At 44.5% G+C, this 21,475-nt stretch overlaps 1 protein-coding gene across 4 annotated transcripts in view; it reads right to left on the reverse strand.

Moving 5' to 3' along the window:
• Window positions 1–21,475, reverse strand: part of PPP2R2B (protein phosphatase 2 regulatory subunit Bbeta) — a 457,098-nt gene that overhangs the window by 39,758 nt on the left and 395,865 nt on the right. For all 4 annotated transcript variants that reach the window (XM_066272897.1, XM_066272898.1, XM_066272899.1 and 1 more), the window contains 2 exons: window positions 21,063–21,240; window positions 8,960–9,124 (listed from right to left, as the gene is read on the reverse strand). In XM_066272897.1, the coding sequence (XP_066128994.1) occupies window positions 8,960–9,124; window positions 21,063–21,240 (343 nt within the window). The remainder of the gene's footprint in view (window positions 1–8,959; window positions 9,125–21,062; window positions 21,241–21,475) is intronic.

Raw genomic sequence — 21,475 nt, forward strand, 5'->3', positions numbered from 1 at the left:
GGATTCAGTGAGGAGACAGTTGTTTATGAACAAGGAAGCTGGTCCTCACCAGACACCAAATGTGCTAGCGCCTTGCTCTTGGCTTTCCCAGCCTCCAAAACTATGAGAAAGAAATGCTCCTTGTTTAAGCTGCTCAGTCTCTGGTATTCGATGATAGCAGCCCCCATGGACTAAGCCATAGAACATCAGGCTGGGCTCCACACTGTCTTGCCCGTCCAAGCACTAAAATAGGGGCTACCAAGGTGTGTGTGTGTGGAGGGAAGGGCCTGTTTCCATGCTGCAGCTAAGGCACCCGGGGGGCCCTCCTATTACCCCCGACACTTTCCTGATTACAGACGTACAACTACAACCTTGACGGGAATCTCGCATTCTGCCGCTCTGACGTCATCCCATTCGCACAGTTGCTGCCAGTCTGCCTATGCTCACTCCTTCACGTTGCCGCGTTCATGATGTGCTTGTAACTTTGCATCCTGCTTTAACATTAACCCCAAGCACTGCCCCACCTGCTCCGTCTTTACCTGCGTCCACAGGTCACTGGTGAGTTACATCTCCAGGGCCCTTCACGGCAGCCCTTTCCCTGTGCTCACTCCCATGAGCATTTCACCTGTTGCTGTTATGTCTTTAACACAAACTCTACTTATTTGGGACACTATCCCCTCAAGAGGGTATAGGAGATAGACCCCTTGACCCCTCAGAGCCTCTACGGTCAATTAATGTCTGCTTTATTGAGAGAAAAACATTTCTACACCAAAGGGGAGTGTCTGGGCATTGTCATTATAAAACACAGACAACCACGGGGGTCTGTAGAGACTTGATGTGCAGGTCCCCATCACCCCAGTCCTCTGTGTCCCCACCACCTGCGATGAAGCCACGAGTACTGTGGGTCAGGGGCTGTGCCGAGAGCCCTGAGTCCATGATGGCTTCTCACCTCGCCCCCCTGAGGGGGGTCAGCATGGCACCTTGCCCAGGCGCCTGTGCGAGGGAGCCTGTGGCCCACACCTGAAGGTACTGTCAGCCCCAGGGCCTGTGGTCTCAGTTATTCTCATGTCTTCCATTTGGGACTAAATATGTCCCCCAAAATCACATGTTGAAGCCCTAACCCCCAAACCTCACAATGTCACCATATTTGAAGATAGGTCTTTAACCGTTTGAGTAGTATGAACGTTCATGTATGTCCTGGTGCCTCCTGCCCATCCAGAGGATGATCTTACATGTGTAAGGCAACATTAAAAAAAGGCAAATGCATGTTCTTCTTGTTTCCATAAATTGATTATCAAACAAACATGATTTTTAAGTTAATAAAACTGGAACTGGAACTAATTTCATTTTTTGAAAAAAAACAACAACAAAAAAACCACTCCCAGGGGTCAGTGAGCATGAATAAAACTCACTACTCAGAGGGTTAAAGAGGTAATCAGATGAAAATGGGGGGCGGGCTAATGCAATATGGCTGACCGTTGATGTAAGAAGGGGAGGTGTTGACACGGATGTGTGCAGAGGGAAGATACTATGAAGACAGAGAGGAGGCAGGCATCAGCAAGCAAAGGAGGGAGACTGGGAATGGATCCTGTCTTTACAGCCCTTGGAAGAAAAATCTGCTGACACCATGCTCTCAGACTTCTGGCATCCAGAACAGTGAGACAATAACGTTTTGTTGTTAAGCCACCCAGTTTGGGGCACTTTGTTACAGCAAAGCAACTCTAGTAACGAATACACCATCTTTTATCTGTCTTTTCCCATCGGCCTGTCTTTCTACCATGGATGTTCAGTGAGACACCACTCCATGCTGGGCACCATGCTAAGTATTGGTAATTCAGTGGTTGGCAAGATAAATAAGGCCTCTGCCCTCATGGAGATGACATTCTAAGTAGGGGCGACAGAGGAAGAAAAGCAAGCATCTATAGATGAGTGCCATGAAAATAATAAAGAAATAAAATTTGATGATAAGACAGAAATAGGGTGAACAGAGAAGTCCTCTCTGAGGAGGTGACATTTTCCAGAGACCTAAAACATGAGAAGAGTCCAGATAAGTGGGGACCTGGTGGGAGAGCATTCTAGGCAGAAGAAAAGCCTGTGCAAAGGCCCTGGGGTAGGAAACTGCTGGGTGCATTGGAGGTGCAGGAAGCAGGCTTACTTGGCCAGATTATGTGGAGCTGAGGTTAGAAGAGGGTGGAGGGATCAGGTTCAAGCAGGGCATTGGGAAGGTGTTCAGATTTCATTTCTCTTTCATTTCCTAGGTGGCCATTCATTACTCTTGGAAAGTGTCTCCACTCAACTCCCAATACCCATGCACTGAAAGGGAAAAACACGATTCAGACCAGCCAGTTGCTGCTGCAATAGCACCCTACTGTTTTAGACATAAGACTCTCAAACTGCAAACCACCCCTGTCGCTATTGCCAGAAGCCATAGGAAAAAAAAAAAAAAAAGACATGAGGGAGAGAATCATTCCTTCTACCTCCTGCTGAGTATGCAGAGTGAGGGACATATGGAAATTAATATATGCAGCTCTGATAACACGAATCTCCTCGGCATTTTGATTAAACGCCGACGGTTATTAAATACTATCCTTCTCAGAGCTCATCTCCGAGAGCCAATGTTGCTTTTCATGCTGAACTCTGATGAACTGTCTCAATTGCGATCACACACCTCGGCTGAACCGTGGCTGGCTGAAGGCTGGCGTTCGAGGAGGATGGAGAAAATCAATATGAAATGTCAGGCGAGAGGTCAGATTGAACTTATTTCCCCGGCTGGCAGGAGCGGGGGCCGCCACTGCGGCAGCCGAACAAAGGGAGACGTGCACCAAGGAAGGTCGGCACTTTGGACGAGCCAGGAAAATGAATTTCACTCGCTTTTTAATTAGATTAGGAGGCTGACATCTGGCAATTCAGAGCACTGTCGGGGCTGGGATGGGGTGTGGGGAAGCAGGCTGAGGCAGAGGCCTGCAGGTGGCTGGTGAGCTCCTGGGTCTCACGAGGACTGTCCCCAGGGTTGTATGGGACCCAGGCTGGAGGCAGGAGCAGCCTCTGGGGGCCCCTGGGTGCACAGCTTGGCAAGCCTCCTGCTTCTGTGGGCACCGTGACCCTCTCCTGTTGTTGTCTTTAGGTCATAGTCAGTGATCACTGTCTTGGGCTATAAAGTCCTTGCCATATCCCCTCATAGCACCACGTGACTCTTTCATACGAATCATTACATTTGCAATTACTGTGTCTTTCCTCCTTAGACACCGTGATGGTTAACTTTATGCGTCAACCTGACTGGGCCATGGCACGCCCAGCTATTTGGTCAAACATTGCTTTGGGTGCTTCTGTACAGGTGTTTTTGACTGAACTTAACATTTAAATTGAGGGGCTGAGTAGAGCAGATTGCCCTCCCTGATGTGGGTGGGCCTTACCCAATCAGTTGAAGGCCCAAATAGAACAGAAAGGCTGGACCTCCTCCAATAAGAGGGAATACCTCTGTCTGATTCCTTCAAGCTGGGACATCATTGTGTTGTTGTTTTTTTTTTTTCCTGCCTTTGCACTTGAACTAAAACACTGGCTCTTCCTAACGAGCCTGTTGGCCTTTGGACTAGAACTGCATCATCGGCTTTCCTGGGTCTCAGGTTTTTTGACTGAGACTAGAACTACAGCACTGGCTTTCCTGGGTCTCCTGCAGCTCCACTGCAGATCCCATGAACCAAATACTTATACATCTCTCTCATGTGCCACACACACGTATATGTATATGTATATGTATATGTATATGTATATGTATATGTATATGTATATGTATGAGATACAGAGCTCCTATTGGCTCTCTCTGGAGTACCCTCACTGACACAGACAGGGAGCAGCACTAGCAGGGAGGAAACCAGGTTTGCTCACCACTTCATGACCAGAGTCTGAACAAATACTACCATATTTTTGCTCCATAAGATGCTCCCCCCCCCAAAAGTGGAGAGGAAATGCCTGTGTGTCTTATGGAGCGAAAAATACGGTATTTTATTAAACATTTTAACACACTATTTGGTTCAGAATATTTTTTTCCCTTATTTTCCTCCTTAAAACCCTAGGTGTGTCTTATGGTCAGGTGCGTCTTATGGAGCAAAAAATATGATAATTAAATAAATGAATAATGACATTTCATATATCTGCAAAATGGACTGGAGTGTCTAGCACCTTACAGCTGCAGGCCTAGCACAGAGGGAACGCAGGAGGAGTAATTGTGTAACTGCTGCTGTCATATATTGAGCCCGTGTCCCAGAGAGTGCTAGGCGCTCGCCATAGGAAGGCGTTTGCTTCTCATGAACAGCCAGCTCTATGAGGCTCTCTCTCTTCTTTCTACTTTCAAATGGGGAACATGGGGCTCAGAGGGGTTAAATAACTTGCCAGAGGTCTGAGCGTCACAGCTGAGTTCTGATTCCAAAGCTTCTACGCTAAACCATTCTAGTTCTGGAAGTTTCTAAGGCTTTGTCCTTTTCCATCTTGAGTTGATGGTTCATCAAGCCTCCCGTTCAGCTTACTCCTCAATGTCCAGTGCTCTTGCGCGTCTGTCTCACCCTGAAGCTCGGGCTGGCATCCACCATGCTGGCTGTGAGCCCCGGGGCTTTTCATGCCATCTCTGACATCCATGTTGGGCTGGTGGCCCTTTGAGCCTGGTTCTACTTGCACTCACTAGAGAGGCCACCTCTTGAGTCAGCTCATGTCCCCTCACACATAGCATGTTCCAAACTGAACCCCAACCCTGCAGTCTCCTCCAATGTGGCTTCCGGTTAGTTCCCATTTCACATGCCACTTGTGTCAACCCTAGAACATAAATTTAGTCATCGCATAATTATTTACTGAGCACCTGCTCAGTGCCAGGCCATGGCAATACAATGTGACCCAAAGAGATTCAGTTCCTCAGAGGGTTTATAGTCTAGAGGGGACGGACACTGAACATGAACTAACATTCATGGGTGGTGAATGCCAATCTCTAATCTCACGTCACCCATAGTTATCTTAAAAGAAAATGCTCTAGATCTCTTTCCCTTTCTTTCTATTTACGTAGCTACCATCCTTACCTAGGTTATAAATGTTCATTTATCACCTTCTAATTCTCCTATGCTTCTTCCCTACATCACTGTGTTACTCTTCCATAAAACAGGAATTTTATAACTCTTTTCTCTAGCCGAATGATCTCAAGTGGCTCTCCACATACTAGAAACTGGGGCTCATGGGCGCATCCCTGAAGGTCACGAAGGAGTGATATAGGAGGCCGCAGGATAAATGCTGCAACTTTTGGGAACATCAATTTTACTTGAAATTTTGGGTGGGTAAAAATGTCATTATTAAATTAAATTAAAGGTAGATATTTTACGGGAATAAAATATAGAATTCAGGTGAAATTTTAAGATGGAAAAGTGAGACTTCAAGGAAAATTTTTTGTGGGCAGCACCTCCCCCAGGGTCTCTGGCCTCTGCCAGGCACATGCTGTTCTGCACTTGCTGACAGGCCGGGCCCCCATATCCGGGGCAGCTCAGAGAGGTCGGATTGCCCTGGGTGGCCTTCCTCCTTAGCAGCAGGGCTTGTGCTTAGCCTTGGGAGTGCTGTAGTTGCTGGGAAAAGTTAAGAAGAACTGTCTGTGATTGCAGCCAGTTTCTGGGTATAATGAATGAATGAATGAATGAATGAATGAATACATAAAGGCATAAACTTTTGACCTTGATCTTCAAGGACCAACCTGATATGAACCATCACCCCTACCTGACCTCATGTCCTCAATATTCTCCTTTCACCAAACACCAAGAGTTCTTTAGAGGTTCCATGTAATGTCTTAACTGGAATCTGTTCTGTGTGCGCTGCTGGGAACCACTCCGTTTCCCACCTGTGTGCTTCAACTGCTCAGCCTCTGAAAGCCCCGTGAGGTCTATCCCAGGAGTTGTACCCTCCTCTGAATATCCCGACCCCTAGTGGTCTCCACTACTCATCTGGGTATTAGTACACACTCTGCCTGATACCCTGTTCCTGAAATGTTTCCTGAGCACCTCTGAGCTCATCAGCCAATTTTTAAATTCTGGAGCATACGAAATGTCTTACTTCTCTGGTATACCTCAGAGGTCTTAATAGTAACAGATATGTCACAGATACAAGAAAATCATGCTGAAGGACTGATAATGAATTTTAACTGAGATCTCTGGTTCAGAACTGGGAGCAGTTTCCCCCCAGGGGATATTTCAGAACATAATGACATTTTTGGTTGTTACAACTTGCTTTTGCTACTGGCATCTAGTGGGCAGAGGTCAGGGATGCTGCTAAACTTCCTACAAGAACAGCCTCCTCCCCCAAAGGATTGTGTGCCCCAAATTTAAAGGCTGCTATTAAGAAGTCCTGTGTGCCTGACCAGGCAGTGGTGTAGTGGATAGAGCATTGGACTGGGATGCGGAGGACCCAGGTTCAAGACCCCGAGGTCACCAGCTTGAGCACGGGCTCATCTGGTTTGAGCAAAGCTCACCAGCTTGGATCCAAGGTCGCTGGCAAGGGGTTACCTGGTCTGCTGTAGCCCCCCGGTCAAGGCACATATGAGAAAGCAATCAATGAAAACTATGGTGTTGCAACGAAAAACTAATGATTGATGCTTCTCATCTCTCTCCATTCCTGTCTGTCCCTATCTATCCCTCTCTCTCTGTAAAAAAGAAAAAGAAATCCTGTGTATATTAGAATGTCATCCTAACTTGTTTCCCCATTTCTTTATTTGCCAGTCAGATTCGAACCTCAGTCCATCTGTCTTCAGTCTAAGAAACTTCTTTAAAAATGAGTTCTGCTCATATTACTCCTGTTACTTTAATGGCTGGCTGTTCACTGACGTTGAGAAAACAATAAACTCAAGTTCTTTATCACGGCCATTATGACCAGGCCCCTGCATGTCTCCTGAATTTTAATCTTCCTTCTCTAAGCCATTCCTTATATACCAGCACTTCCCCAAACATTATGATCTTTCGTGCCTCAGTGCCTTTGCAAATGCTGACCCTGCTGCCTTGAACACTTTTTCCCTCGTTGGCTTATAAGTAAATACTGCTCAAAGATCAATACCAGCATAGACATCAGCAAATATTACACATTTATCATGTGCCACTGTCTTAGGTGCTGGGGAAATAGCTGTGAACAAAACAGATTAAGTCCATGCCCTCATGAAGCTTATGGTCTAGATCTACGCTCTCCAATAGAACTTTCTGCAACGATGGAAATGCTTAAATCTGCACTGTCCAATATGGTAGCTACTAGCCACACATGGCTATTTAACACTTGAAGTGTAGATAATCTGAATTGAAAACATGTTTTGAAGACTCAGTATGAAAAAAAAAATCTCATTAACAATTCTTAATTGTTATCTCTTTGAAGTCCCAGGATAAGCCCACGAGGTAAATGTTATTATTTGACCCATTCTACAGATGAGCAAATGGAGCCTCAGAAAGGTTTAGCAGAGTTGGACAAAGTCATACAGCAACTCAGGGGTCAAACCTGGCTTTGACCTAGGTTTGTGGAGTCTAGAGTCCATACAACCTACACACCACTACACTCTACATACCAGCTGCCCCGTGTGATACTTCTCACACAACGAGTAACACAAAATAACCAAATGACCTAGATATGCACTCCTGTCCTAGCCGGACACCCACACAGAGTGCTGTCCTCCTACCGCTCCTGTCACATAAGGATTGGAACTCAAATCTGGGTCCGCGAGAGAAAAGACCTTCCTTCTTGGCCCTCCTCTGCAAACTGTAGTGGTCAAACAGCACCTCGCAAAAGGTTTTGGCTGGACACACACAGCTCTGGTCACTCCTGGACGTCTTGGCAGCTGCATATGATGTAGCCCGACACTGGACATGGATGGTCACTACCTCCCAGGCACCTTTACTTGGGGGAGTTACACAGAAAGCCTTCCTGCTGACTCCAGCCCAGCCCGTCGACCACAGTGCTCGCCGTGAGTGCCAGCTGACACTTGCTTTACCTGCTGACATCGGTCTCAGTCCCTGGACTCCTGGCACTCAGCCCCCGCTGGTGTGGGGCTGCTTTGCTACGTCCACTCCCTGCCAACTCCAGCATGACCAGAGGGCCTGTGGCTGCTGCCCTTTAACCCTCTCCCTTTTCTGAAACTTTCCCCTGTTGCCCATTAGAACCATTCTAGACTTCTAGAGTGCCGGTTCCCAAAGCTGCAATCTCCCCAAGAAGCCGTGAACCTCTCTCCCCCACCCCCCACAGCTATAATTCTTTTAAAAAATATATTGAGATATAATTGACATATAACATTATATTAGTTCCAGGTGTACATGATTTGATGTATGTATTGAATGCAAAATAATCACAAGTCTAATAAACATCCATTACCACACACAGTTATGAGTTTTATCTTGCAACACAAACTTTTCAGATCTACCCTCCTAGCAACTTCCAAATATGCAATAGAGTGTCACCAGAATAGGTGCCATTCTTGATTCCTTGTATATTCTCAGTCTCCCGTGCTGGCAGCAGGTCCTGTTAGCTGTCCTTCCAAGGTCTACCCAGAGCCCACTGGCTTCTGTCCCCATTCACACTGCCACCCTCCCCAGGTCCTGCTTCCCTGCCTGGATATCGCAACAACCCCCGCTGGCTACCCCCTTCTCCCCCTCCCACTCCCTACAGCAGCGAGACTGATCTTAAAACACAATTCAGATCATGTCACAACGTTATGTGACAGGGCTCATGTCCTATTCATCTCTGTATTCCACAGCCTGCAGCAAATATTCGTGGCATTGAACATGAGGTTTCATCTTTATTGAAATACCCACCGTGGAGCGGACTCCTGATCGGGCAGATGTTGTAGTCTCTTTGCTCCCGGTGCGTCTCACATCAGAAAGGAGATCAACCCCCTCCGGGCTCTGCCTCTCCTCACCCGCCTGTCAGGGGCCAGCGGCCCACCAACCCAGCCACCCCCGTCAGCTCTGGGCTGTTTGCTACTCACATTTGGTGTGCCTGTCACACAGGGCCGATGCCCTCATGTCGCACAGCCGGATTGTCCCTTTACTGCTGCTGTACACGAAGGTGTTGCAGTGATGGGGGTGGAACTCGGCTGCCGTGATCACCTCCGTGAGCTCCTCCATGTTGGCCGGCTTAATATCGACGATATCTGGCACAGACGAGTCAAGGAGCGGACCAGGGTAGGGGCAGAAACTCAGGGGTGGTGAGCAAAGGCATCGCCTCATTTTACTATAACGGGTTAGCATTGACCACACATGGTGGAGCCTCATGAAGCTCTGTGAGCAGACAGACAGGTGTTATTAGTCCCAGGCAAATGAGCTAGAGGGAAACCCAGTGGCCAGAGGCAGCATTAGAACTCAGGTCTCCCTGGTCCCTTGTCAGTATTGAATCCTCCATAACACGTAGAAGTCCAATCAAAGTTACCTGTTCATGCAGTTGTTCTAAAAAGAGCCAAGTTACACAAACTTTCATTTCTAATTTTACAACAGGGGTTACCAAATTTGTCCCATTCCAACTCAATAATTCAACTTATTTGAATCTTTACCCAGACTCCTGAGCTAATAGATAATATTTATGATAGACAGTAAATCCTCTTTCAAAAATCACTAAGATCTTCTTTAATATGTTGTGATGATGATGATGATAATAATAATAATAATAGCTGCTACCATTTACTAAGCACTGACTACAGGTCAATCACTGTGCAAAGCACATCAAGGACATAATCTCATTTAATCATTATATCACTTTCCATATCCCCATTTTCCAGGGGGTGGAAATGGAGGCTCAGAGTACTAAAGTAACTTGGTCCAAGTCACATGGCTAAAGAATGACACTCCAGCCTGGCCTGCGGTGGCACAGTGGCTGGAGCGTTGACCTGGAATGCTGAGGTTGTTGGTTTGAAACCCTGGGCTTGCCTGGTCAAGGCACATATGACAAGCAATCAATAAACAACTAAAATGACGCAACTATGAGTTGGTACTTCTTGTCCCTCACCCCCTCCTCTGTCTGTGGAATCAATAAATAAAATCTTTAAAAAAACAACAACGAGTGACAGCTCTAGGATTTTACCCCTGGCACAACATTTGTGTCCTTTAGTAATTACGCAAAATTTCTTATTGAAGATATACAGGGGCTAAAGTCTCCATAAGTTGTGCTTTGCTTTAGAGCTTGTGTGGGAGTTTAAGCTTCAGAAAAAAGCCTTCCAATGGTATGGCGAGAGAGTTTTAGCTTCCTATGGAATATTCCCTTAGTTTGTTATCTGTTTTTTATTTTTCTCAGTTTTTTCCTTTCTAATCAAGAACTGTTATACCTCTATTTTAAAGGACCACATCCTCGTATACTGCAATGAAACATTTGATCTTACACTTATGAAACTACTTAATGGAAACAAACCCCTTCAAGTAGAGTGTCTGGTATGTAGAGCTGTGGGTTTGGGCTGATTTCTCTTACCCAACTGAGAGCTCAGAAGGACCTGCGTACAGACTGGGAGGCACGTGGCTGGGGCTGAGGTGCAAAGGGCCCAGCAACTTCCTGCAAAGGAACAGGCCTTGTGATGTGGTCGCTGTCGTATGAGAAAGCTGACCCAAATGGCTCCCGCTCTTCCTAGACTTGACAGCTTTTGAACCACCTTTGTGATTTTTGTCCCATGAATTTGTTACATCTCATTGTTTTCTTCAGATCAGCTTAAGTCAACCCACCTTACTCAGCCTTGTCTAAACAGCAATCCAATATTCATAAAAATCATGGGGGCAATGAACTAGTTACATTTTTAATAATACACATGAAAATAAATGCATAACAATTAAAATCGAAACATTATGGGTGTGCCTTTTTGGAAAATACTGTATTGAATTGACAAGCAGTAGCTTGATACAAACTATTCTATTAGACTGAGATGAATGAAAGTCTTCACTGCTTTTTGTGGTTAGAAGCATAGCCCCTTTAGATGAGGTACAAGTCAATGCACTGGTATTTTTAGTTACACCAACATCAACAAAGTGTTCATCTACTATCAAACGTCACGTAGACTCCTGCTACAACTATACCAGCATGCAGTCTGTAACAAGGGCTTTATATTTGGCTGTGCCACTTCCCCTTCAATTACCGGTACCTCTTACGAATCCTGTTGGGTTCTTTCTAAAATTAGCTTGCGACTGAACAAACATTGCATTTTACTATTGCCCCCACCAAACCCAGATGCAAGTATCACATGGGTCTCCAGAGCACATGGCTTCCCATGGATTACAAAACACTACCTTTCAACTCAACCGCTGCCAGAGTTATAAATATTACTGCCGTCAGCCCCACCCTCAGGAGCAAGAGCCCGTGCCTCCCAGAAGGAAGCCCCGAGCTGAAGCTTGGATGTTCTCAACAGTCCCCTGACCCGCGCCTGGGCTGGTGGCCATGACACGGGGTGCAGTAAGCAGAGGTCAGTGTCCGGCTGTTGTCAGATTTCATTACCCTCCAGAAAAAGCCTGCAACCCCTACTGTGCCACTGAGCACATTTCTCTTCTCCCAAAATAGGGAAAGAAAATCTGGTGTCAACTTTCTCAGCCTCCACCAGGGTAGCTCTCAACACCAGATTCCCTGGAAGGGATCATTGCTGCGTGGGAGGGGAAGGTGCCGCTTCCATGGTTATTTTTTTCTCACCTAAAAATAAAGTCTCGAAGTCAGAAAGTGCGAAAATGAAGTGCTCACACATATCTATGAAACCAGCAGCACTCCCCAACCATCCAGAGCACCAGTATTGGGAGGTGACCAGGGAGTCGGCAGCCTCTGGATCCATCCTCGCCCCTCCCATCCTGGACCTCTATGCCTGCCCATCATCCCTCATCCTCAGGCATCTGCCTTTGGACTAGAGTGCTTTGTGGGTCTGACTCTAGGGGGGTCAGGGGATAAACTGTGACTTTACTCCTCTTTTTAATGACCCTAATGATAGGGAGGCGGGAGAGAATAATGACCTGTCATCAATGATTATTACATGCCATGTTACTGTATAATTAGACCTCCATCTCAGCTTTATGAGGCCAGTACTAGCAACGGGCCCATTTTCCAGCAGAAGAAATAAGGATGGAGGTAAATTGCTCAAGGTCATCTGACCAGTAGAGGGCAGAGCTGGGATTTGAACTCAAGTTTGTCCAGCTCCAGGGCCTGGGTTCTTGAGGATACACTACACTCCTCCCCGATGAACAGCCCTCCCAGAGCCAGCCCTTCTGAGAGCGGTAGGTCTGGCTTTCTCAGAACTCCCCCTGGCTAGTCCAAGAGGAAGCTCTCTTCCACTTTGGGCTTGTGCTCTCTTAATCCACTGCCCGTTTTGGGGACCACATTTTTCAGAACCATGATGGGGACATAGCATCTGAACAAGGGTTCTTGTGTCCTATGATGTGATGATTGTTTTGAACCAGAAGTTGGGAGACGGAAAATGGTAAGAGATTTCCTAAATTGTTATGGGAGGGAGAATTTGCTGTGTTCTAACACATTTGGGAGAAGGAGTTCAGCTACCAAAAATTCAATGGCTTAAGACGGTCAGAGTGTATTTCATACCTGCACCATCTAGAAACGCAGGCCTCTGGCCTGGCACTGTTGGAAAGGGAGACACACACCTTCAGCCTGTGTGGTTTTGCCCTTCACGTTGGGAAGGAGGGAGAAAGGACATAAGCAATGCATGTATTATCTTGGAAATGGAATGATGCATTTTGACAGTCAATTTTCTCTTCCCTGTCCTTTAGAGCGCTCTGTCCAAATTATTTCCCTGTTGTCCCAAAGAACTAAATGGCAAAAGCAAAACACAGCACTGGGTTCACAGATAATATACAAGGCGGACAGCCAACAGATTGCTATTATATTAACCCTGGGGCCTGACAGATCTGTTCTTCCTGACCCCGACTGCTTATGGCATCCCTGATTAATACCGAGCTACTGAGCCCTGGCAAATTACCTCTGCTAACAAAAGGGGTTAATCTGCCTCTCTGTGAGGACTCTGGAGGCAGCTCTGAGGACAGGAGGGGGCACCGCCAGCTTAGCAGCTGAGCTTCAGGCGTGGAAAGCAGACGGTGGAAGGTGAGGGCACTGCTGTGCCAGGCGCTGGCCTAAGGCATCATTTAAAATAGTAATTGAAGACACTAGGAGGTCACCCCTTAAGAGACTGGCTTCAAACAAATAAGAAGCCCCAGCAATAAATTACATCAGCAGTGGGCTGAGGGCATGGAGGGGGTAATGGCAAGATGCTAAGGGGCACAGTCACTTTCTTAACCCCAAACTTGGAAAGACCTTTCTATAAAAAAGTCTATATTTGCTATACAACATTATAAAAGATTGACAACATGTATACACAGAGTAATTGGGAAAGGAGTAGACTTTAATTTATCTCATTAAGTTTTTTTATGTAATGAAATTCCAGTTTCGTTAAAAACATGTGAAAAATTGTATCTAAAGTGTGATCATAATGTCATTTAAAACTTACACTTTGAGAATGATGAGTTAAAAGGTACTATAACCAAGCGTTAGTGATAGTTCTATCTCAGTGGGCCTAGGTGTGTATTTCTTTTCCACATTTTCTTTTAATAAAGTTACAGTCTTTTAGGATGGAAAAAGATATTTTCTATGCTTATCTATGTATGTATGTATCTATATGTATGTAATTTTAGGTGAGGAATGCTAGACACAAAATATATATAGTCTGACCACAGCCACCTAAAAAAATATTGTGAGTGTGTGTGTGTGTGTGTGTGTGTATGAGAGAGAGAGAGAGGAGAGAGAGAGACAGGAGAGAGGGTCGGTAGAATAGAGAGGACACAAACAGAAAAGAAATGTAGCTGTATCTTATAGGGGAAATAGATTCTAAGGTAAACATGCAAGCTACCCTTTAGTAACTCTAGCTTGGGTTCATTCATTCATTCACTCACTCCTCCACATATTCCACAAATGTTCACAAAGAGTCTGCCAGTACTATTCTGGGTGCAGAGACCATGGCCTGATACATGTAGCCTAGATTCTAGGAGGGCACCTGGTCACTAAACAAGGTAAATAAATACTATATAGAGTATATTAGGTAGTAAGAACTGCTAAATGGAAAAATAAGGCGGGGAAGAGTGTATATGTGTGTGGGTTGACAGGGTATGCACGTGTGTGTGTCCTCAATCCGATAGGAGAAGGTTTCCTGGATAAATTACTAGTTAAACTTTTTTCTTTTTCTTATTTTTTTTATTTATTCCTCCGAGCCCTTATAGTTGAGTTAGCTAGCATTAAGTTACAACTGTGGTGTAAATTCTCTCAGTATACACCAAAATTAAATGAGACTACAGGTCATTTTATAATCTCTACATATTACTAAACAAGGAAGATGATCATTAAAGCAGCAGTGTCCTTGGCTTAGAACTGACCACGAGAGAGCTGGACACCAGGAGCCTCATCTCCATGGGAAAAGTTCAAAATACTACTTTGATAAAAACTGTGACTATAACAAAATGGAGTCAGGAAATTTGAATACAATTTTGATTCCAAATTTTTTTTTGCTTAGAGAACTTGTGCAAGTCATTTTATTTCTCTGGGTTTCTCTCTCCCTGTCCCCCCCACCATGGTTTTGTTTCTCTGGTTGAACTCTGATCGATATCCCCACACTCAAGATTATAAGGGATATAGTAACAGGGATGGAGTTTTATATCTTGCCATTTTTAGTGCACATAGTAAATGCTCAATAAATGTTGATGGAATTTAATTCCTTGTGACTTAGCAGCCTTCTGTAGGCACAGTTTGTGAAAACGCAAAAAACCCACAGTAGTTCTATAGGCCAAGAGGCCGAGCCTGTATAGTGTGAGTCACTAAACCTGTGGGGTTTTGTTTTTTTAGAAAAGAATAGAATCCAAGCAGCAAGGTAAGAACAGGAGTCGGAAGAAATGTTCCAAATAACAGCAACTATCATTCTGTGTCTTCTCTGTGCCTGGCACTCTGCTAAGTACTTTACATGATCACCTCATTTAATCCTCACAACAACCTTATAAACTAGAGGGTGGTAGCACCTCCATTAATTGACGAGGAAATCGAGGGTCAGAGAGGTATTATATAACTTGTCAAGGTCACACAGATTTCAGGAGATAAAGCTGAATGCAAATCAGCGAGTCTGACTCCAGAATTTGCATTACCATCTACTAAGCTCTAGTGCAGGGGTCCCCAAACTTTTTACACAGGGGGCCAGTTCACTGTCCCTCAGACCATTGGAGAGCCGGACTATAAAAAAAAAACTATGAACAAATCCCCATGCACACTGCACATATCTTATTTTAAAGTAAAAAAACAAAACAGGAACAAATACAATATTGAAAATAAAGAACAAGTAAATTTAAATCAACAAAGTGACCAGTATTTCAATGGGAACTATGGGCCTGCTTTTGGCTAATGAGATGGTCAATGTCCAGTTCCATATTTGTCACTGCTAGCCGGAACAAGTGATATGATGCGCTTTTGGAGCCGTGACATGTGCATCCCATGTCACCAGAAGTAGTACTGTATATGAGCGATGCCGCGCTTTGCAGTGTCGCCACATACAGTACTCCAGGAGCACAGGGTGCAGATGCATCCTGTGCTCCTCTCACTGACCACCAATGAAAGAGGTGCCCCCTCTGGAAGTGTGGCGGGGGTGGGATAAGTGGCCTGGCCATAGTTTGGGGACCCCTGCTCTAGTGCTCTGAGGGAGCCCAAGAAGTCCAAGAGAAATCTGCATAGTTGCATTCTTGCCTTCTCCCCTGACAACCCGAGGCTCCAGGGCTGGCCCTGTGGCAGGAGGTGGAGAAATCCCCAGCCTCATAAAGTCCTTGGTCTGGCCTCTGATGCAGAGCGTCAGCAGCCACATAAGAAAGGTACCAGGCCTGGGAAACCCACCAACACTACACTGAATATGGGAAGGAGAAAACTTTGTAATGTACCCTACAGCTTCCCTCAAAACCTGCCTGGCACATTCCTAGTGGATCAAAGGGCCGCTGTCCATGGTACTATGGAATGAGAGCTGAAAGCCACCAGTTGAGGTCATATATAGACCCTTGATCAGGGAATCAACTCATAAAAGGCCTCAGCTCAGTTGACAAATAAAACTGATGCACAGAGGTGCTAACACCAAGGTCAAAGATACAATGCTCCAGTTGACTTCTTCCAGAGAAATCCTCTTTCTCATGGCCAGAGACAACATCTGCTGACCTTCCCAGCCTTGCTTACACTGTGTTCTACCTCATTCTGTGGCCTCTAGTCACAGTAGCTTTCTTAGAGTTCCCCCAACACACCATGCCCCCACCTGCCACAGGACTTTTGTACATGCTGAACAAATGTCTCACACCTCTTTGCCCAGTTAACTTATACTCTTCCTCCTTCAGATCTCAACTCAGTTATCAGTTTCTCAGTAAAGCCTTCCTTTACTCACTAGTGTCTAGCAGGTTTTAAAAAATGCATTCACAAAACCATATTCCCTTTCTTCACACAACTTATTTCAATTAGTAATTATATGCTAATTGGTGTGATTATTTGTTGCAAGTCATTCTGTTTCTTTTCACTTGCATATCCCCATGGTTTAGTGGGGTGCCTTGCACAAATTAGGTGCTCAGGATACAGGTGTTGTGGGCTGTAACTTTACCTTTACTTGACATGTACAAGTTTAATAGGTCCCATATTAAACTAGGTAAGAGTCCAGGCCAACTCATTCTTAGTCTTGAGAAAAGAGTCAAAGGATTCTAGGTACAGCATTAAAGAAGCAACCTCTTTTTATAGCAATTCTTTTGTAATGAAAGTTAGGGCTGTTCGTTGCCCTAGAATTATCTAGAAAAGAATTATTACTGTCCTGATGTAGTTAACCCAGTAAGGCCAAGGTGTGACCACTTTAAAGCAGAACCTGTTATGCAATAGAGGGACAGACTGGCTATGAATGGAAAGGAGAGAATGCAAGACCAGGTACCATGTGGCTAAGAATGCATGACTTTGATATGGTGAGAAACACAAGGCGCTGCACCTCAGAGATTCTGCAGGTGTCTAGTAATTAGGGTATGATGAGCAACATCTTGCAAAGAGCACCCAACTGCTGAACCAAAGGGGAAATCTAGAATTAGAAGTTGACCCAGATAATGCATTCAGTAGAATTCACCATCCAAACATTCGATTTTTCTAGTTTCTTTGTCCTTTCAATAATAATTAGGATTGTGTTGGTCCCTGTTTATTGATCATTTACTGAGCAAAGTACTATCCTAAGCATATATGTGTATTTGTACATATATGCATGTATACATATATACATGTATATAAAAATGTGTATGTGTATATATATATATACACACACACAATAAGTTAATATTAAAAAACACTTAAAAATTTCTCACAATCCTGTAGACTCTTCTCTACAAGTCATGAAAAAGAGGCTTGGATAAGTTAAGACACATGTTAAAGTTGACACAGCCAGCAAGCAGAAGAGGTGGGTGAGAACAGGTCCCATATTAAACTAGGTAAGAGTCCAGGCTTGTTGGACTCAAAGCCTGTGTTTTTAACATAATTCCAGTGTCACACCAAACACCAGTTACTGCAAGTTACGCCTTTTTAAAAAACCGTATTGCAAGTCCACTTGTCTTACTATTCACTTGATAATTTCCTTTAAGCATTTTAAAATAAATTTTTCAGTATGAAATTATAGAATTGGTAGTTGTATTTGAATAGTATTCATGATCATAAATACATAATTACAAATATCAACAAAAGTTCACGTAGTGCTTAGAAGACCTTGCTTACCACCTCCATAGTACTCATATCACCCTTCAGAAACCTCGCATTACTTTATCCTGAACCATGAGGCCACACAGAAATAGTGTTAAACAACATAGGATTCACTGAGTCCCGCCTGGTGGTTGGCGTTTTTCTGACACTGCTTTGAAAGATGGCCGCTTCCACCCCCAGAGGTGGCTGTGCTTCAGTGGTGATAAGCAAAAGGGTCCCAGTTTGTACAGTCTGCTCAGTGCTTAGGGTGGTCTGGTTGAAAAGAACTTTGTAGATATTGGTTATCATTTCTCCCATGATGACTATGATTATTTTACATGCGGCTGCTTTAAGGGTGAATGGCGCAGTCTCATTTGTATGCTAGCATCTGGCAGGCTGTCTGACATCTGCAGAATATAACCTAAACCGTGCTATTCATATTTCCCCTCTGCATTCTCCCCAAGGCATCTGTCTCCCAAAATGCCTGAAGAAACTTCCCTTCCCCTTGCGGGCCTAGAGGCAAAATTCAGAAAATATGTCACCTAGACTGGGGACAGCAGCAGCTCTGAGTGACAGCAGCTGAGCTTGAGCAGACTTCTGGTTCTTGGAATAGATGTAAAGCGAGAAAGGGAACCACCACCCACACTCATTCTATTCACAGCTGTACTTCTGGGCCAAAACTGTAGGCAGGCTCTCTCAGGCTGGGATGGTATGCGGAATCAGCTCTGGGAGAAACAAAAGCTAACATTCTTGGTCCTGCTGGTCAGTTCTCAGTCTCTCCATAATCACCTCCACCTGCTTAAAACCTTCCCTGAAAAGCCTTGTGGAGCTACTGAGCACTCTTCTCTGGTGCAGACTAACTAGCTGTGTACCAGGTCTTTTTTCCTTATGCACATATAGCTAAACTACATTTCCCAGCCTGCCTTGCAGTTAGAGGTAGCCATGTGACTGACTTCTAGTCAATGGAATGCAGGCTGTTTTAAGGCTTGGCTCATAGGAGTCTCCCATGTGTAGTCCACCACAATTTTCCCCCTTTGCTGTCCTGATGCAGATAAACATGATGACAAGACATGATGATGGACGGAACTTGAATCTCTGACTCAGAGGAAGCAGTCTGCTGATGGGGATGATCAATACTGACCTTTGCAAGAGAAATAATCTTTTATGTGTTTCAGCTAATATGGGTCTATTTTACATCAGAACATTCAAAGCCTCACTATAACTAATATCCTCTTACAGTGAAATTTCCAGGTGGGATTTCATAATCAACTATTTACTAAATATCTCCATTTTAAAGACCTACTAGTACGTCAAACTGAACATGTACCACCCAAACGGTACTTCCTATATGTCAGAATGTTCTAGGCCCTGGGATACAGGAGTGGTTCGTGCAAAGTCCCTTTTCTCATAGAATTTACATTTGAATATGGGGAAACCTCAAATATGCAAATAAAGAAACACTTTCAAATAGTGATAAGTGCTATGAAGATAACAGGGTTAGAGGGTTATTGGGGGATACTTGGGAAGAAATGGAAGTGCCCCTTGAGGAGGTGACATGAGATTGATACCTGAATGATGACATGTAGTTAGCCATGTGAACTCTGGGGGCCGAATGTTCCAGAAAGAGAGAACAGCAAGTGCAAAGCTCATAAGTAATAACTAGGTGTATCCAGGAACAGGAAAGAGGTCAGTTGGCTGGTATAGAGTGAATTAGCAAAGAGTGGTATGACAGGCAATCACAGTGGGGAGCAGGGGCCAGATGGTATGGACAACCCTTACTGTCCAAGGTAAAGAACTTGGATATTATTCTGTGTTCAATGGGAAGTTCCTATGGTGTTTTTAGCAGGGGAGTGATAATATTGAACCACATGTCAAACCGTCCACTCTGTTATGGGAACAACCATTGTGTAAGATAGCAAGGAAGAATGAAGACTGGATTACTGTAGTCACACAAGTGAGAAAACAGTGACCTTCACTAGCATGGATTCATAGGAATGGAGATGGAGAGAAATGAGTTGATTTGAGATATATTATAGAGGAAGAAAAGGGAGGGCTCAAGGGTTGACTGGGTTGGGGGTGTGAAGGGCAGTGTGAGAAAAAGAATATTGATTTCTACATCAGTTGCTCAGCTGCTTGGGTGGTGAAATCATTCATTGAGATTGAAATTTCAAGCAAAGATCAGGTTTCTGGTAGGATGGACCACATGATATGTACTAAATAAATATCTGATTTGTATTATTGAATAAAGGGTCAAAATACTGCATTAAAAATACTAGCTCAGACACTCAGCAATTACCTTCACTTCTCTAAATTTTAGCTACACATGAGGTAATAATATTGGCATTCTGGGGTTGTTATATCAAATATACCCTCAGTGGGGTAGAGACCGAAAAGTGACGGGGACTTGAGAGTTGTAAATACAGTTTGCTTTCCTAACCTGGATGCTCATTACACAGGTAGGCTCTGTGAAAAGTCTTCAAGCTGTAAAATTATGACACGTGCCCATCTTAAGATGCAATTCTATGCAAAAAGTTCCCAGTGCAGTGCTTAGAACTCAGTAAACGGCAGCCATTATTATTTTCACTATTATGATCGAATAAAAACTATAAAACCTGTACCTGTGGTCCAAGCTGTCCATACAGGCAGGCCATTTAAATATCTTTTAATGAAAGGAAGAAACCTTTAACTGAGCTCTGGGGTCTTATAGTTGATAAAATCACATCTAGTTTTAATTCAACACACATAATGCCTCTGCATGGGTTCAGAATTCCAATCCAGAGCTTGTCCCAGCCCAATACTTATACTTCATCCAACTTGGTTAGGAGAGAGAATATCTATGAGAGAATATCAGAGATGCCAATGTAATTTTATTTTATTTAAAAAAAATTTTTTTTTACAGAGACAGAGAGAGTCAGTGAGAGAGATAGATAGGGACAGACAGACAGGAATGGAGAGAGATGAGAAGCATCAATCATCAGTTTTTTGTTGAGACACCTTAGTTGTTCACTGATTGCTTTCTCATATGTGCCTTGACCGTGGGCCTTCAGCAGACCAAGTAACCCCTTGCTCGAGCCAGCGACTTTGGGTCCAAGCTGGTGAGCTTTTGCTCAAACCAGATGAGCCTGTGCTCAAGCTGGCGACCTCGAGGTCTCGAACCTGGGTCCTCTGCATCCCAGTCCGACGCTCTAGCCGCTGCACCACTGCCTGGTCAGGCACCAATGTAATTTTAAAAATAACAGTTCTTCACAAATGCTAGATGTTTAGTTATGACCATTTCTTTCATTCCACTTTCCCCCAGGACTGCTCTTACCTGAATACTTTTGACTCAAGTCAATTGGTTACTGGCCCCAAGGAAAGGATACTAAAACTTTGATTGGTTATTTCAAAGTTCCATAGGTTAATCCTCAGGTCATCAGCTGACATGTAGGTTTCATAGTCGCTGTTGACGGATATGGAGTTGATGTGATATGTGTGTGCGTTGGCAAAGACTCTTCGCGGGGTGGCCTCCACCATCAGGTCCATGGGTCTGAGGACAGGCACCTGGGACGCGAGAGAAACACAGTGTTTTAGGACCAAAGCTCTGCACTGGGGACGGAGTGTGCATGTTTATGTCCTTTATATCTTCACACATAAAGTCACAGCTGCATCAAAGGAGCTCTAAGAGAAGGAGACATAAATCACATGGTTTTTATTCCCTTTTGTTCCTTTTAGTTTTACTCTGTTCTCGAAAAATGTCACCATCACTTAGCCTTGATGGGCAATTTCATCCTTTATA

This window comes from Saccopteryx bilineata, chromosome 4, assembly GCF_036850765.1.
Source record: "Saccopteryx bilineata isolate mSacBil1 chromosome 4, mSacBil1_pri_phased_curated, whole genome shotgun sequence".
NCBI classification, from domain to species: Eukaryota; Metazoa; Chordata; class Mammalia; order Chiroptera; family Emballonuridae; genus Saccopteryx; species Saccopteryx bilineata.